The 16,845-nt window shown below is 52.5% G+C and overlaps 1 protein-coding gene across 2 annotated transcripts in view; it reads left to right on the forward strand.

The window, feature by feature from the left end:
- The first annotated feature begins 10,109 nt into the window (after positions 1-10,109).
- UBE2O (ubiquitin conjugating enzyme E2 O) overlaps positions 10,110-16,845 on the forward strand; it is a 57,347-nt gene continuing 50,611 nt past the window's right edge. Inside the window, exon 1 of one of the 2 annotated variants that reach the window (XM_045085857.1) lies at positions 10,110-10,598. In XM_045085857.1, coding sequence (XP_044941792.1) covers positions 10,200-10,598 — 399 coding nt within the window. In that variant the 5' untranslated portion in view covers positions 10,110-10,199. The remainder of the gene's footprint in view (positions 10,599-16,845) is intronic. The other variant, XM_045085856.1, reaches the window with a different exon arrangement.

Raw genomic sequence — 16,845 nt, forward strand, 5'->3', positions numbered from 1 at the left:
GTCCTGTCATAACCACTGCTCCCCAGCTCTGCTTCTGCCCGTTGGCCTCCAAACCACACTGCTTCTCCCAGCACCGCTCCCCTTAGGGGTGCTACCCTCACTTCCTCCGCTCTGGCCTCCCAGTCCACCAGACAGGTCCATGCACGTCCGAATGACAGCTATGGGCTGGGTTCCAGTTCTCTCCCACAAGGCTCTTTGGTCCCAAGTGAACCATGGGCTGTGGCTTGGCTCTGCTTCAGGGCTCCAGAACATTCTATGGGTTTGGAACCAGATTATGCAAGGCACATAGAGATCTCCGCCCCCCCCACCAGAGGCCCGTGTTACCAAACTCCCCACCTGTCCCCACACAGCCTCACCTCTGACCCAACTGAGTCCCTATCCCACCAGCAATCCGCAGCAGTAAGGATCACAGGCACGGAGGCGGCTGTCCTCATGATCAAGTAGACAACAGAGGTCTCGGTATAGGAAGAGTGTTGAGCACCTGCATGGTGCTACTGGAAAGCTAAGGGATGTCTGCTCTTCAGGGCGGTGGGGGGGGGGGGAGACATTAGCAGGAAGAAAGGTGAGACTCAAGACATGTCCCAGAATCCAAGGGATGGGGATCAGCAGTGTCAAACGCAGACAAAAAGGAGAAAAGGTCTCAGATGCTCTTAAAAAGGAGGCCCCTGGTGGCCTTTAAGTCCTTCAGGAGAGAGGGGGTGGGGAGGGAGGCCAGATGCAGGGGAGCAGACTCATAGTGACAGAACAGAGGTCACAGGGCAGAGGCTGTCTGTTAACGATACGCTGACCCATTGGCGTGTCTGAGGCCTGGAGACGATTTCCTGCATCCCCCACAGTATTCCTCCAGCCCCCACTCCCCTGCCCCCAGCACCCGTAACAACTCTGATAACCTGCGGAGCCTGGCCTGGTGTGGCCGTCAGCATCCACCCGGGCCCAGGACCTCTCTCCTCCCCTCAGTGTGACAACTGCCCGGTTCCCACGGCAGGGCCCAGGGGAGCTGACCTGAGGGAGACTGAGAGGTGGGTGCCCTGAGAGACCGGGCCCAGAGACACCCTGATGACGTTTCTGAGACCCCAGATTTCCATGCAGAGCCGCGGAAAGGCCATAACAGGCAGGGAAGGCTGCTCTCCCTAATGGTGTCTGCGCGACCAGCTTTTGGTGGGCTTTTTGTTGTTGTTTTTTTATTTATTCATTTGGCAGAGAGGGAGAGACAGTGAGAGAGAGAACACAAGCAGGGGGAGTGGGAGAGGGAGAAGCAGGCTCCCCACTGACCAGGGAGCCCGATGCGGGCTCGATTCCAGGACCCCAGGATCATAACCTCAGCCGAAGGCAGAGCCTAACGACGGAGCCACCCAGGCGCCCTCAGTGTTTGGTGGTTTTGAGGGTGGTTTCTTTCTATCAACTCCTTCCCCGGCCCTAAGTCTGCCCTGCACACCTGGCTCTGAGCACCTTTTGCCTAACTGTATTTACCTTTTCAACCTTCACCTGTTATAAGCAGGTTCCCCAGGAAACACAACCTGGGATGGAGGACTGCGTGCAGATGGTTTGCGGGGAGCGCTCTTTCCCCTGGGCAGAGGGAGAAGGCAGCCACGATGATGCCGATGATGCCGCCCTGATGGGTTGCCACAGAGGCCTCAGCCCCTGTTGTGGGAGCTCAGGAGCCAGGAAGCCCTGCAGAGACGCCCAGCCCACGGCAGGGGGCAGACCTTCTGCCCTGCATTGACCTTGGTAGAGACAAGCTTCCTGAGCAAGCGGAGGGCAGTCCTGCCAGCCAAGGGGTGGGAGCTTGGGATCATTTTCATCAAGCTGCCAAGAGCTGCCCCAGCAGAGTGCTAGCACTGACTTCCGGGGGCCTTGCCAGGGAGATAAATCTTGCGGCAGGGAAAAGTGCTCCCAGAACAACACTCTCGCCTTGCCCAACTTAATGTTCTGCCTCTCCTGACCCAGTACCCTTGACTGCAGCCCCACATTCTCCCAGCTCCTGTCGGCAACATTGGCTGGGACCTGCAGCCCCTTCCGGGGACAACTTTTTTCTCCCTTTCAGTGGCCCGGCGAGCTACCAACCGAGTTGAGTTGTGATTTAGACCAAGTCATTGATCTGGGACAGAGAGAGGAGCTGGAGTAGATCCTCCGGTCGGGGGAGGGTCAGCGTCTGTCTCACAGGGAGGAGTTCCATCTTCAGGCAAGGAGAAAGCACTAACCTGTGCCAGGCAGGAGGGGGTCACTTAAGAGGGGGCCACGGCTATGAGGGTCCAGAAGGCTCAAGGGGAACCTGGCACTTTGAGATTTTTGAGTCCAGAGACCCAGATTTCCCCAGATGTCTCAGAGTCCCCCCTCTTCCCAGTGAGGGTCCTCCTTGGCATTGCTGGCTCACTAAGGCTGGGACTTCAACCTCCTCTAGGAGCCTGTTGCCCTTAGTAAGTACGTCTGGAAACTGCTTCTCTAGCTTTCTCTGTTCCCTAACTTCAGGAGGCGAGTTTCACTACATGCTGCCAAGAAGACCCTCTGGCTTATTTTTTTTTCTTCCCAAGAGTTTATTCATTTATTTGACAGACAGAGATCACAAGTAGGCAGAGAGGCAGGCAGAGAGAGAGGGGGAAGCAGGCTCCCCGCTGAACAGAGAGCCTGATGCAGGGCTCCATCCTAGGATGCTGAGATCATGACCTGATCCAAATGCAGAGGCTTAAACCACAGAGCCACTCAGGCACCCCGAGACCCTCCGGTTTTAATACTGAGCCTTCTATTGGTGACCCATCACCCACAGCTTTTCGCTGTTTTTCTCCAGGGCGACTGCCTCCAGCAATAGTCATGAGGTCCCATCGTCCTTATAAGGACTGCTCTCCCATACGCGGCAGGTGCCTGACACTCACTGTTCGCTTCCCCCACCCACCGTTCCTTCCACTAGGTCACTGTCCACCAAAGTTGTAATGATTGCACCACTGTCGTGTGCTAGGACCCAGAATACTACACCTCCCACCACGGTGGGGATCCTCATTAACAGGCAAGTGAGCAGGCTCTAGAACCCACTTTAGAGTCTGTTGCCTCCCACCACACTCAGCACCAATGCTTATGGGTCAGACTCCCCAGGAAATAGACTTAGAGGCTCAGATCTGCGTGAAGACACCTACCAGAAGTGCCATCAGGGAGCAAGGTCAGCAGAGGTGGGCAGAGGGCATTTAACCGTGAAGACCCAGTTCCGGTGGAGACCTCAGCTGATCCCAGGAGAAGCTCTGAAGCTGGGGTGCCCCTTTCGAGGGATCCTGAATGGAGGTGAGAGGCTGGGCTTTGCTCCTCCTTAAGGGCAGTCATTGGACGGGTGAGGCACCTTTTTGCAGCCAAGGCCAATCCCTGAAAAGGTACCAAAGCCTTCAGTTTCAGCAGCCAGTGCCTGGCAGCTGGGGGAAGGGTTCCTGGGATCGGAAAGTGGACTCGGGCTGGGTACACAGTGTGTCCACTGATGCCCATCTCTCTGACAGGCTTTATTTACTTTTCATAAGATTTTTATTTACTTACTTGACAGAGAGAGAAATCACAAGTAGGCAGAGCAGCAGGCAGAGAGAGAGGGAAGCCGACTCCCTGCTGAGCAGAGCGCCCGACATGGGGCTCCATCCCAGGACCCTGAGATCATGACCTGAGCTGAAAGCAGAGGCTAGCCACCCAGGTGCCCCCCACCCCACCCCATGGGCTTTATAAACCTCTGGAAAACAGAGATCAGGTTGAAAGTAAGGCCATGTGCCCCTCCCCGCCCAGATCAGGTGTCTATCAACTAGGTCTTGATTCTTCTGTTGAGTCGCATGGCATTTAGCTTCTTGACTTCCTATGGATTTATTTTGAAGCCTCATTTGCATAAATAGGTTGGCTTCGGTGCATGGTTGAGCAGAGCCCCATCCTTATTTGGGGTTTGATATCTGAAAGATGACACAGGCTGTTTCCTCAGGAACCTTCCAGACTTTTCTGGAAGGAAGGTGTCAAAGGCAGGGAGGGATCGCCACCTCCTGGAGAAAGAAGGGACCTATGGCTCCCCGAGCGTCTGGAGCCTGGCAGGCCAACACAGAGGTCATGTGAGCCCCATAATGTGATTTTCAATTTTATAGTAGCCACATGAAAAAGATCCAAAATAAAGCAGGTAAACTTGATTTTTTTTTTAATTTTTTTTTTTTAAGGATTTTATTTATTTATTTGTCAGAGAGCAAGCGAGAGCGAGCGAGAGCGAGCACAGGCAGACAGAATGGCAGGCAGAGGCAGAGGGAGAAGCAGGCTCCCTGCGGAGCAAGGAGCCCGATGTGGGACTCGATCCCAGGACGCTGGGATCATGACCTGAGCTGAAGGCAGCTGCTTAACCAACTGAGCCACCCAGGTGTCCCGGTAAACTTGATTTTAATAATATATTTCATTTAACCTAATACATATAAAGTATTGACACTTCAACAAGTAATCATTATAAAATTAAGATTACTTTAGATTCTTTCCCCCTCCCCAAACAAGTCTCCAAAATTCAGTGTATATTTTACACTTCCAACACATGTCAATTCAGACGAGCCACATTTTAAGGGCTCAAGGGCTACATGTGGTTAGGGGTTGCCACACCAGACAGTATAGACCTAGAGGCTGAAAACTGAGGAAAGAGCAAGTGTGTGTATGCATGTTTGCGCGCGCGCGCGCGTGTGTGTGTGTGTGTGGCATATGTGTATGCTCCTCCCCATATCTAGCAAACGCGGAGAGCAACAGACTTGAGGAAAGACAGAGGTGTCCTGGAGACTTGCTGACACATTTCGAACCATTGGGAAAGTTTGGCTGGCTGGTTTTGTTCACTCAACAAAAATCTCTGGAGCCCGCGCTATGGGTCAGACCTGTGCTGGATGCTGGGGTACAGAGATGAAGAGGGGAATCAACACAGCCACACAGGTCTTACCAGGTAAGTGGGGAGAATCATCAGGGAGCGCAGTGCTTGGAGGACGTCATGGAGAAGAAGGCCCGATCTGGGTTTTGTGAGATGAAAAGGAATTCTTTTGGTGAAAAACAGGGGTTGAAACTTCCTGGCAGATGGTGAGCAAGGGAAAAGGCACCAGGCAGTAAAACCTGGGGTCCTGAGGGGTGCAGCCGGGGCTGGAGCATGGCGCATGTGTGCAGGGCGTAGAACTGGAAGACAAGGTTAGAGGTAGGTGGAGGGGACCGAGTCTAGAAGGGCTACCTGTGTCATTCTCTGCTGGACCAGGAGAGCCGCAGAGAGACGGGAAGCCTAGAAGCTGGAGAATCCTGTTTGCATTTTCAGTGTCCCTGGGAGCAAGGTGGTGGATGGATAGGTGGCGGGAGTAGAGCAAGGCGGCTACAGTCGCGGTGCACTCAAGAGATGGAGATGAACTCATACCGGCAGGTAACGTTTATCAGTCCCCGCTAACTGAACAGGCTCCACGCAAACCACCGTGTAGAGACCACGCCAGTTACACTGCCAACAGCCCTGAGAAGTAGGTACTATTGTAACTTATTTCACAGAAAGAAAGCTGAGTCTCAGAGAGTGAAATAGCTTGTCCACAGAGTGAGTCGGTGGCATCACAGGCCTCTCAAACCCAAGTCCATGGAATCTGGAATCCCACTCCTAGCCATGACACCACGGTGCCACCCTATCTCCCCGTGGAGCAGCCCCCAGGGGAGACACCCTGGACCTGGGGGGGAGCCTGGAAAGAGGGTAGAGGGGCCATGACCTGGGCTTTGATTGCCTGTGGAGCTTCAGATCAAGGGTTAACCCTTGGCGGCTACTTGGTACCCAGATAAGTGACGCTGCAATCCACTTGGAAGAGGAGTCTGGGAGAAGGCATGGGTTTAGGGGAAATGGATTTGGGACATCTGGCTGGTCATCCAGGAGGTACCCATGAGTTGGTGCCGGCGATCCGGGACTTGGTGGTGAAGAGGTGGATGGTGGAGTGACCGTAGCCCCCAATTGTCCTTCAAGCTGGTTCAGTGGAGATGCTGTCCTTGGCCCCAGCAGCGGAAGAAAGGGGGGAAACAGGGTGCACCTGCCAAACCTGGGCTCCCACTTATTGCTCAACTGTCTGGTGCCCCCAGCACAAAGTAGTGTGCCCTGTGGACTGCAACCGTTCCCGAGTCGGGAGTGAGAATGGCTCAGGGCCAGCCCCTCTGGGCCCCAATCCTGACTGTACTGCAGGGTGAACTTGGTTGGGCAAATCTCACAGATCTCCCAGGGCGTCCACACAAAAAGGGGTAAGGCTCCAGGGCCAAGAAGGACCCCTTTGATTCCAAACGCCCATGATTCTTGAGCAGTTGTCAGCTGGAGCCGCAGGCATGGGCATTTCTCCAGCTAGGCTAGCGATGGGGGTGTGGGATGGGTCCCCAGGGGAGCTCCCCTTCCACTCCACCTTCCTAGCCTAAGATCCAGGTGCTGAAGGCACCCTAGAGCCTCCAAATACGCACTCCAGGGTAGAAGGAGTTCTTTGGGCCCATCTGGATTCTCTCGGAGGGGGAAGCTTGGAGAGGCCAAGCAGGCTGAGGCTCCCGCATGGGCCAGTGGGAAGTGCACATTTCTTAACCCAGTGGCTGTTTGAGATAGGGATAAGACAGGGCCTGCTTCCCAGAGATCAGCTCAGAGTGCTGCCAGCCCGGTTGCCTCCTGCACCCTGCCAGCCCCTTAGCAAAGGGAGTGGCCAGACCAGCTCAGTTTCTTGCAGGCATATTTGTAAATAAGCAAAATTCCCCTGAGAAGAATCTCTATCCTCCAAAGAGGGCTGGGTGTTGGGGGTTTCTCCGTTGGGGAATGAAGGGGGTTTCTTTGTTGTCTGTTTGTTTTCATTCGGCAATTATGAAAATAAGAACTCGGCCAATGCTCTCATCCCAGCTCACCCCACTTACCAGCTTGGCCGTGCAGACTGTGGTTGGGGGCTCAGGGACTGGGGAGGAGTCAAGCCCCCAACTTTGAGGCGCCTGGGTGGCTCAGTGGGTTAAGCCTCTGCCTTCAGCTCAGGTCATGATCTCAGGGTCCTGGGATCCAGCCCCATATCGGGTTTTCTGCTCAGTGGGGAGCCTGCTTCCCTTCCTCTCTCTCTGCCTACTTGTGATCTCTGTCAAATAAATAAATAAAATCTTAAAAAAAAAAAAAAGCCTCCAACTTTGACTGGAGCATCTTAGACCTGAGGGGGGGGGGATGTAGAGGAGGAACATACTGACCCTCTTCTAGAAGGACTCTGATGTAGCTCAAACTAGGGCCACAAAAGGGCTGAGAGAGCAACGCCTGGGTGGCTCAGTTGGTTGGACGACTGCCTTCGATTCAGGTCATGATCCAGGAGTCCGGGGATCGAGTCCTGCATCGGGCTCCCAGCTCCATGGGGAGTCTGCTTCTCCCTCTGACCTTCTCCTCGCTCATGTTCTCTCTCACTGTCTCTCTCTCAAGTAAATAAGTAAATAAATAATCTTTAAAAAAAAAAAAAAGGGCTGAGAGATAGTGTGGGGCAGCTCCTTGGGTATATAGGGGGAGGATGGGAAATGGACCAGCCGGAGGGACAGGAATCTCAGGGCTTTGACAACCCCTGATACAGCACATCACTGAGCACTAGGACTATGACAGGCGCTGTACTAGGCACTGGGGTGACACGCATACCTAGGATATGACCCACGTGCTCAAAAGGGGGTTAGTTAGTGAGGGAGAGATCGGCATTTGAAACCAAGGGATCTTACCTACAACCTAGCAGTTTCCTGGGGGAGGGCAGGCAGCAGAGCGTGTTTCACAGAAGGGGGGGCTCATGCTTGCTCTCTCACCGAGGACTAATCTATGTAGAGGTGGATAATCTATGCAAAACACTTAGTACAGTACCTGGTATTAAGTTACAGCAAAATGACTGGGAGCTATTATTAGCCATTATTACAAGAAGCCGGAGAATAAACATGGCACGTCTTCCTGGAGAGCCAATTTTACTCAATGTTTAGGGAAGAAGGACATTCTTTTTATATTAAAATGAACACAGGCATAAGCTGGTGTAGAGTGCAAAACTCACTAGATTTTTGACATTAAGGATTTGGGGCCCGCATTGCCCTGCCCCCTCACCTCACTTGCTCGCCCCCTCCCCCAACCCTTGCTAGACAGAGGAACTAGAAAAGCCCCTGCACTTCGAGTCAGGAAAACTGGATTCCAACTTGGCCCTGCATGTTACTATGTTGTGACCTTAGACGCTGAATTCTTGGATCCTGTTTCCTCATTGATAAAATGGGTTTACTACGCACACCTATATCCGGGGCACCTGGCTGGCTCAGTGAGTGTTAGCCTCCAACTCTTGATCTTGGGGTCATGAGTTCAAGCCCCAGATAGGGCCTAGAGGTTACTTAAAAACAAAACAGCAAAAAACAAACAAACCAAAAAACTCCCCCAGAACAAAAAACGTACATCTGTATCAACAATTGTGGTAATAAGATAATATATGTGAATGTGTCTGGCACAGTACCTGGTCAATTAGAGGTGTTAGGTTATGGGGCCAAGGAGACAGGAGCATGGTAAGTGGAACTGAAGCTACTACATGATTGCTGTTCAGCCTGCCAGGTCTTTATGGGGGACGGAGTGGGGAACGGAGTCCTCCCAGTGGTGACTCCAGATGGCCACTCTGCACAGTGGTCTGGGATGGAAAGGCTGTAGTTTGTGAGCCAAGCTTTGCCCCGAAATTGTATCCTAATTCCCTTTCAGCTCATTTAGCCACTGTTTTTTCTATACCTTAGTATGTGAGCTTTCTAAGATCTGGATGCATTGACAACCACCCCAACCCCAATATTACATCAAGATCCTTGAAGTGCTTGGCTCAGGACCCATCATATACTCAGCCTGCCACGCATGCTTCATGTATGTTCTTGAGACTTTTCCAGGAGTGTTGTCTGTAGCCTTGGCAGTCCGTAAACTACTCAAAGAATGGGATCCCGCCTTTTAAAAAGAACCCAAATATCGTAATATTGAACCATCCTACCAATGTATCTTTGATGATCTTACAGAAAATGTGGAAAAAAATGATTTTGACTGAGAAAGATGAGGGCCATCGCCTGAGTATTCTTAATTTCCTTCTAACAACCCATTATGAATCTGTCCTCTGAGAATGTTATCTAAATCTTTTGGAAGTTACTTAAGGGACACATTAGTATAATTACTTTTTATATTTTAAAATGGCAATATGGAGCAAACCGTAAGTTTAACAGTTCTGCGTGTCTAGAATTTTGGTCTAGGAAGGAGGGTTGAAATGTTCCAGCAAGGGTTAAGCTTCACGGAGGGAACTGTGTCAGGCATGGTTGTGTTTCCTTTGTTTCTCCCAGTTGCTGGAAGAGACGTGTTCGGTATTACCACCCCTCTTCTACCGATGAGAAAATTCAGGTGAAAAGAAGTTTTCCAGCTTACCTACCTTTATAAGATTAGTAAGTGGCAGCAGCAGGAATTGGAATCCACGGCCCCTACCCCTAACTACCTCACTATCCCACATCTCGCCATGTATACTAAGCCTCATGGAGCTCTGAGTCCCTCTGAAACCCAAACCAGAGAGGCCACTAATGCTTGCTTATCTTTCTGATCCTTCGGGGTCATGACCTTCCAAACTTTGCGTGTAATTTCCTAATACAATACACTCCAGATAGGCTCGTTCTCTAAATCTTTTATAGCTTTGCTTACAAGCTGCCCTGGAGTTGGTTTTAGCTATTTAATATGCATCTGTGTCGTCTCTCCGGCTAGGCTGTAAACACCTAGAGGACAGGAACCGTGTCCGGCTCTTCCTTACCCCTCCCAGCGCGTAGGACTGGGCTGGAGACGCCGAGGAGGCTCGTTAAAGGTTGTTGACAGTCTCGGGACCATCCTCCGCCCCACCTCGGCCACTCCCCTTTCCCTCGTGCCCACTGCGCTTTCTCCTCCCGGGTCCCCCACCCAGTCCTGCCCCCCTAACTTTTACCCTCTCCGGCCCCGCCCCTCCCTCCCGGCGTCCGCTCTTCCCCCGCCCCCGGCAGCATCTCCAGCGTCCCCTAGCGACGAGGCAGGAGCTCCTAGCAACCGCATCTCGGTTCCCTGACGACGGCGGCACGCAGGGCCACGTCAGCGCGCCGCGGCCCCGCCCCCGCGCCTGCTGGCCCCGCCTCCCCGTGCCGCGTTCGCCGCCGCCGCCACCGCCGCCGCCGCCGCCGCCACCGCCAGCAGCGCCGCCGCCGCCGCCCGAGACTCGCGCAGAGCAGTTATGGCGGATCCCGCAGCGCCCGCGCCCGCAGCTCCGGCTCCCGCCCAGGCCCCGGACGCGCCCCCGACCCCGGACGCGGCCCCCGCCGCGGCGCCCGCCCCGGACTCGGCCTCCGGGCCGTCCTCGGACTCCGGCCCCGAAGCCGGCTCGCAGCGGCTGCTGTTCTCTCACGACCTGGTGTCGGGCCGTTACCGCGGCTCGGTGCACTTCGGGCTGGTGCGCCTCATCCACGGCGAGGACTCGGACTCGGAGGGCGAGGAGGAGGGCCGCGGGAGCTCGGGCTGCTCCGAGGCGGGGGGCGCGGGCCACGAGGAGGGCCGGGCCAGCCCGCTGCGCCGCGGCTACGTGCGCGTCCAGTGGTACCCGGAGGGCGTCAAGCAGCACGTGAAGGAGACCAAGGTGCGGCGGGCCGGGCCGGGCCGGGCCGGGCCGGGCCGGGGCGGGGACAGGGGGTCGGCGGCCGGGGGTCGGGGGCCGGGGACCGACGCAGGGACGGAGTTGCTGCGGGAGCCCTAGGCCGGGGAGGGGAGGCGCGCGTGGCGCTGGCCGGAACGGTGCAGCTGCAGTGGGCCGAGGCGGGAGGACGAGCCTCCGCGGAGGGGACGCCCCGGTGCAAAGTCATTGCACCAGCCGCGGGCCACCGGGCCCCGGGCTTCCCCACGCGAAGGGACGCCCGAGCCTTGCGGTGCCGGGGTGTCGGCCTCGAGATCTTGTACGTGGACCCACTACGGTGGGGAACTCCTTGGGCGCTGAGGCACGCTCGGCATTACACCAGTGCGGCGTTTTGCTGACCCCCGAGGAGCTACACACTGCATTGTGCATCCAGAAAGGAAGACCGGGCCGGGTCGGTGCGGGGCAGGGCTGTGGGCGTTCCAAAACAAAAGATAGAGGGGGAAATCTCGGGCGGTATCAAAACCCAAGAAGTTCCCTAGATGGCAGAATGCGTTATTATGGGTAAAGAAACCCACCCACCTCCCACCCCCCCCCTTTTTTTTTTTACCTTGTTGCCTCGTTTTAATTGCTGCGGGGAACTTTGTGAGTAAAATCATTAACCATCAGAGCCGTGATATTAATAGTACAGGGTGGGGGAGATGGGACAGCTGCGGCTGGGACCGAGGACTCCCAAGTGCAGTAGGACTTTGAAGAAAAAAAAAATGACTATGGAACCATGGATGGAGACAAGCCACCCATTTGGAAACCCAAGGTTTTTTCTTGACCTGAGCTGTCATGCAAACATCAGACTCCCTTAAGGTATTGGGGTAAGGCTGGTGAATATTGCAGTCCTGTAGACAAAGGGGTTTAGCATCTTAAACCTAAAACCTTGAACCGGGGTTGGTTTGGTGGCTGCTGCTTCTGTCTTGTTTTCCTGAGTGCGAATTCCTATCAGTGATTCACACTCGCGGGCACACACCCCTGTATCTCTCACCCCTTCTTCGTCTGCTTCTCCTTCGCCCCTTGAGAAAAACATTTCTAAGCAGGAATCAGGCCTGGGCTGTTGACAGGTCTGATTTCAGGGGAGGGCACTTGAGAAGTTAATCTGGGTTTCTCACACACTGGGAGACAAAGGCCATATAGGAATAGGGCTTCTTGCCATGCTGCAAAGGGGGTCTGTGATAATGGCTCTTGGCAGGGGAAAGGACCCACTCCCCAAAAGAGCCGGTGATCTACTTTCTAGTGGCAGAAGTGACTTGATGCCAGCAGGGTCTTTCTTTTCTTTTAAGATTTTTATTTATTTGACACAGAGAGAGAAGGATCACAAGCAGGCAGAGTGGCAGGCAAAGAGAGAGAGGGGGAAGCAGGCTCCCTGCTGAGCAGAGAGCCCGATGCAGGGTTCGATCTCAGGACCCTGAGACCATGACCTAAGCCGAAGGCAGAGGCTTTAACCCACTGAGCCACCCAGGCGCCCCCAGCAGGGCCTTTCTCCTTGCCAGTGTGCAGGCATCCACAGAGAAATCTGCATACAGGACCCCTGGCTTCCCCTCAGAAAAATGCAAATCAGGCATTAGCTGCTCTGACTCGGGAAAGAAGATTACAAGTTCATGTGCAAAAGTATGTGGAAAGTCGTACTTTTAATAGTGGAATGCTTGTTAAAAATTACCACCAGTGTCATTACATCGGAAGGAGAAGATTTTTGCTCTTTATATAGTGTTTCTGCATTGTCTGGACTAACGAACGGCTGCTGATGTCTTTCTGTGGGTTTTTGAAAAATGTTTTTCCCTAACCATCTTCTCCAAAGGTTGGTGACTTTCAGAATGCAACTCATTTCCCTGTGTCATGGCCTCCCTGCCCTGGGACTCAGCAGGCCAGCCCAGCTCCACTGCCGGGAGCTGCCATGTTTATCAGTTGTTGTTCCTGTTCATCTTGACTTTGGGGGTTAACTTTATTTACAGTTACGTTCTGTCTGCCTCCTGCCACCTCCTGCCACCGTGTGTACTTATCCCAAGTTTGACTTAAAATACTTGTCTAGGAATTAAATAGAAAGTAATCGTAAGGCACCAGTGAACACAATTTGGAAGCTGCCCTCTTGTGATTTGCTTTGAATTTGTTGAACTCTCTTGTGGCTCCACTGCCGGTGTTTTCTTTGCCACTGGAGTGTCTGTAGCTTCTGAACTTAGGGAAGGCTAAGGGGCGTAGGAACTCTAGGAAGTGGTGGCGTGTAGTGTCCTTGTGTGGATGGCAAGACCCAGTCCTTTTAGGAATTAAGAGTAAGTTTGGGGGGCGCCTGGGTAGCTCAGTGGGTTGGGCCTCTGTCTTCAGCTCAGGTCATGATCTCAGGGTCCTGGGATTGAGCCCCGGAGTCCTTGGGCTCTCTGCTCAGCGGGGAGCCTGCTTCCTCCTCTCTTTCTGCCTGCCTCTCTGCCTACTTGTGATCTCTCTCTCTCGGTCAAATAAATAAATCTTTAAAAAAAATAGAGGATGTTTGGGGCTGTATACCTGATAGGTAGCTGTAGGTCACCCTGAACCCTAGGCATAGATGACCCCAGCTAGGGTGCTGAGTGGGACCTTGCAGTTTAGGAAGTTGTAGGAAGATTTTTTTTTTCTTCCCACCTCTCACCCCTTATAAATCCGAGGAGGTGACAGTGTGCGGTAAAGGAAAGGCCACTAGACCAAGGCTGAGCATTTAGGTTCTGATTCCTCCTCCATCACTAATTTGGTTATGAGATTTGAGAACCCAGTTACTGATAGTATAGTGTGGTGACAGTATCGAGAAACATAATTTTTTTAAAGCTGCCACCTCTTGGATTTTTTTTTTTAAATAGTACCCTTTTAATGTGGAGTGTTTAGTAGGCTGTGGACTGTCTTTGTAGTTTTCAGGTTAATTTGTTGGGCAATGAGTAAAGGCCTAATACTAGTCTCAAGTTTTTAATGAACGAATTCATAAAGAGAGATGAAGAGGCTGGCCAATAGGTCTACCCCTTCCTGGCCACTTCAGTGAAAATTATCAACAGAAGTAAAATAAGTAGGGACGCCTGTGTGGCTCAGGTTATGATCGCTGGGTCCTGGGATCGAGTGCAGCAGGCTCCCTGCTCAGTTGGGAGCCTGCTTCTCCCTCTGCCTGCTGCTCCCCCTACTTGTGCTCATTCTCTCGCTCTCTCTCTCTGTGTCAAATAAATAAAATCTTAAAAAGAAAGAAAGAGAGGAAAAAAGTAGCTCTTCCCTTGAAACTGCAGAATTTATGGTCCAGTACCCGAGGCTTCCTACAGCCACAGTTAAGCTTTTTTAGGGCTTAAAACAAGCACATGCCTTGTGCTCCTTCCTTTCCTCAATCTTTTGTCCCTTTCAGCGTGGCAGCTGACCTACCCACTTGCAACTTTTCCCATTTGGCCGCAGATCTTCTATGAGACTTGCCCCTTCCCCATCAGTGGCCATCCTTGAGTAGCATTTTGGAATAAAGCCAAACGCCAACAGTCTCTTTGCCTTCTTGAGCACTGGCTAGACATGGTGGGTCCTTCCGGTCTCCACCTGTCATGGTTGGGCAGAACAGCCCCTGTTCGGAAGAGAACAGACTGTCTGTCAGTCCAAGTTCGGGGGCTTCCTGTTTATGCTTTAGTTTTCCCATCGTGTGCACGGTCTTTTGCTTCAAATTGCTACAACATCCAGAGCCGCTCCAGACTTGAGGTTTAATGTCTCTAAATCAAAGCTATGTCTGGGTCACTCTGCTTTTTTAAGTGTGTGTGTGTGTGTGTGTGTATGTATGTGTGTGTGTGTAGCATCCCTCATGACAGGTCCCTTAGGAATGGGCTTTTCGGTTTATTTTTGGCTTCTACTCAAGCCAGCGTTTCCTTGGGGAAAACTCTTCAGCTAAGGCATCATAGCATGTGAAGGGTGCTTGCCTTGCTTGTCCAGGTGTGGGCCCATTAAAAACAATTGTTCTTAGTGATGTAATAGGAAGGAGTTATGTAAGGTTAACCAAGATGCAGGACTGAGTGCATCTAATTGCATTTTATTCAGATAGGATCACAGCACTTGCAGACTCACACAGCTGTTGTGTGATTTTATTCTTTGTCCTTTGATTCCCCCTTCTAACTCTGGGGACTCAGCGCCTTGAAGGCGTCTCTATCTGACTTGCCCCTTCGCTCAAGGGCACTTTCAGCAGATGCCGGACGTGTGTTTGTGTCCTGTGATTGGAAGCCAGAAGGCTTGGGTGCTCTTCCCAACCGTCACCTACTCTGAATGACCTTGGCCTAGTCACTGCCTCATTTCTTTCCGTGAGAAAAGACAAGGTCTGTCTTTCTAGCCCCTAGAACGAGCCTGAAGCAGAAGCGAAGGTGGGTAGAACAGCCGCTGGACTGTTGGTGGTCCCCGTCCCGATGGCCGTCTCACGGAGCCAGCCCCACGCCTTCGGGACATCAGTTCTGAGAATCACAGAGTGCTGTGTCTCCAGAGGCCAAAGGTGCCCCAGAGGACTTAGTTTCAGTGCTGGAGGAGTCCTCCTGATTGATCACGTTGTTGCTTATGACCTGGTAGATTATGGATACGACTTCTTATTGAGCCTCTTCTAGAAACACTCGTGAACTTCCCCCTCTCTGTTACTTATACGCGTTTAAAGAAACACCTATCTTGGGGTACCTGGGTGGCTCAGTGGGTTAAAGCCTCTGCCTTCGGCTCAGGTCATGATTTCAGGGTCCTGCTCAGCGGGGAGCCTGCTTCCCCCTCTCTCTCTGCCTGCCTCTCTGCCTACTTGTGCTCTCTATCAGATGAATGAATAAAATCTTTTAAAAAAAAAAGAAAGAAAGAAAGAAAAAGGAAAAGAAACACCTGCCAAAGTCCACTAACCTCTGGGGTAGAGGGGCGACGTGGAATGAATATATATGTGTATATATTTTCCAGAATTTGGAAGACATCTTTTGAAATTTCCAAAAGAATGCATTACAAGGATGGTAGAGTATTGCTTTTGTGTTTTAAAATAATAACAGTAATAAGGACAAGCATTATGTAGTGTTACTGTGTGCCGGGCACTGAGTGCTTTACGTGTATTACTCGGTGCTCCGAGCCACCGTGTGAATTAGGTGCTACTGTTATCCGTGTATCTCAGAGGAGGAGCACTTGTCCAATGTCGTACTGCTAGTAAGTGGAGGAACCTGACTACAGGTTGAAGTAGATGTAGTTTGCTCTCACCTGAGAATGTTTAAGTTCAGGATTCATAGTTCATTACTGTATCAAGCACCCTGATTAAACATGAGTCACAGACCCTGTGCCTGGCATTAATCATCCAGTCTTCAAACACTTGGAAGTCTTAGTAGGAGAGGTTGTAACCACAGGTGAGGAGAGAGGAAGGATCAGGGTGTCGGCATGGGTGGGAGGAGAGAGGGAAATCGCCCTGGGGACCCGGCAGGGGAGCCGGCAGATTGACACTGGCCTGGCGGGGAGCTTCTGTTCTGTACCTTTCATTCCATGGCCCCGCACTCATTCTCAAAGTAATTGTCAAAAAGCGCATTTTATTTCTAGAGAACCTGTGAGTGCCCCTAGATGTTGAATGTTCGTTCCAGCTCTGGTTCATCCCCCCTCTCAACCCCCCAAAGTCCGAGGAACTGGGTCGGTGTTGTCTCAGAACCCGTCAGTATTAGGAAATCCTGCTTCACCTCCTGCCCCCAAAGACCTGTCCCCTCTCTTGCTGCTGTTGTCACCCTCCCGCTGGGAATGCTGAGTCATGAGACCGGTTCTGAAGGACTCTTGGGAGAGAGGCTGAGTGCCACTTGGTTCCTTCCCCTTTAGTGGCCCCAAACTTGACTGTGCTCTCCACCTTGGTTTTGTTGTAGGACATGAAAGGCCCTTTTGCGCCCTCCCCATCCCCACTTCATTGTCAGCCCTGCTTTTCTTTCTTTCTTTCTTTCTTTCTTTTTTTTTTTTAATTTTCCTGTTCCATCTAGAGAAGTTGTGCTTTTTTACTTTTTGATCCCCAGGCCTAATGTTGTCCAGTAGAACCTCCGTGGGGCCAGGGTTTTGCGAGAGGGGCGTGGTTGTAGTGTGTGACCTGAATCTCCATCACAACAGTGCTGGGCCCAGGCGCGGTTTCAGCTGCCCCTGGTGGTCCCCTCAGAGTTGGCTGTGGGGTGATCTCTTTTAAGAGCCATCCTGGAGTTCTAGCAGGGAGGACCGATCTGTGCTGCTGTGCGACTGTGACTGCCGGCAGTTTTCCGTTTCC

The sequence above is a fragment of the Mustela putorius genome, unplaced genomic scaffold (assembly GCF_011764305.1).
Source record: "Mustela putorius furo isolate JIRA1106 unplaced genomic scaffold, ASM1176430v1.1 tig00000873_pilon_pilon_pilon, whole genome shotgun sequence".
NCBI classification, from domain to species: domain Eukaryota; kingdom Metazoa; phylum Chordata; class Mammalia; order Carnivora; family Mustelidae; genus Mustela; species Mustela putorius.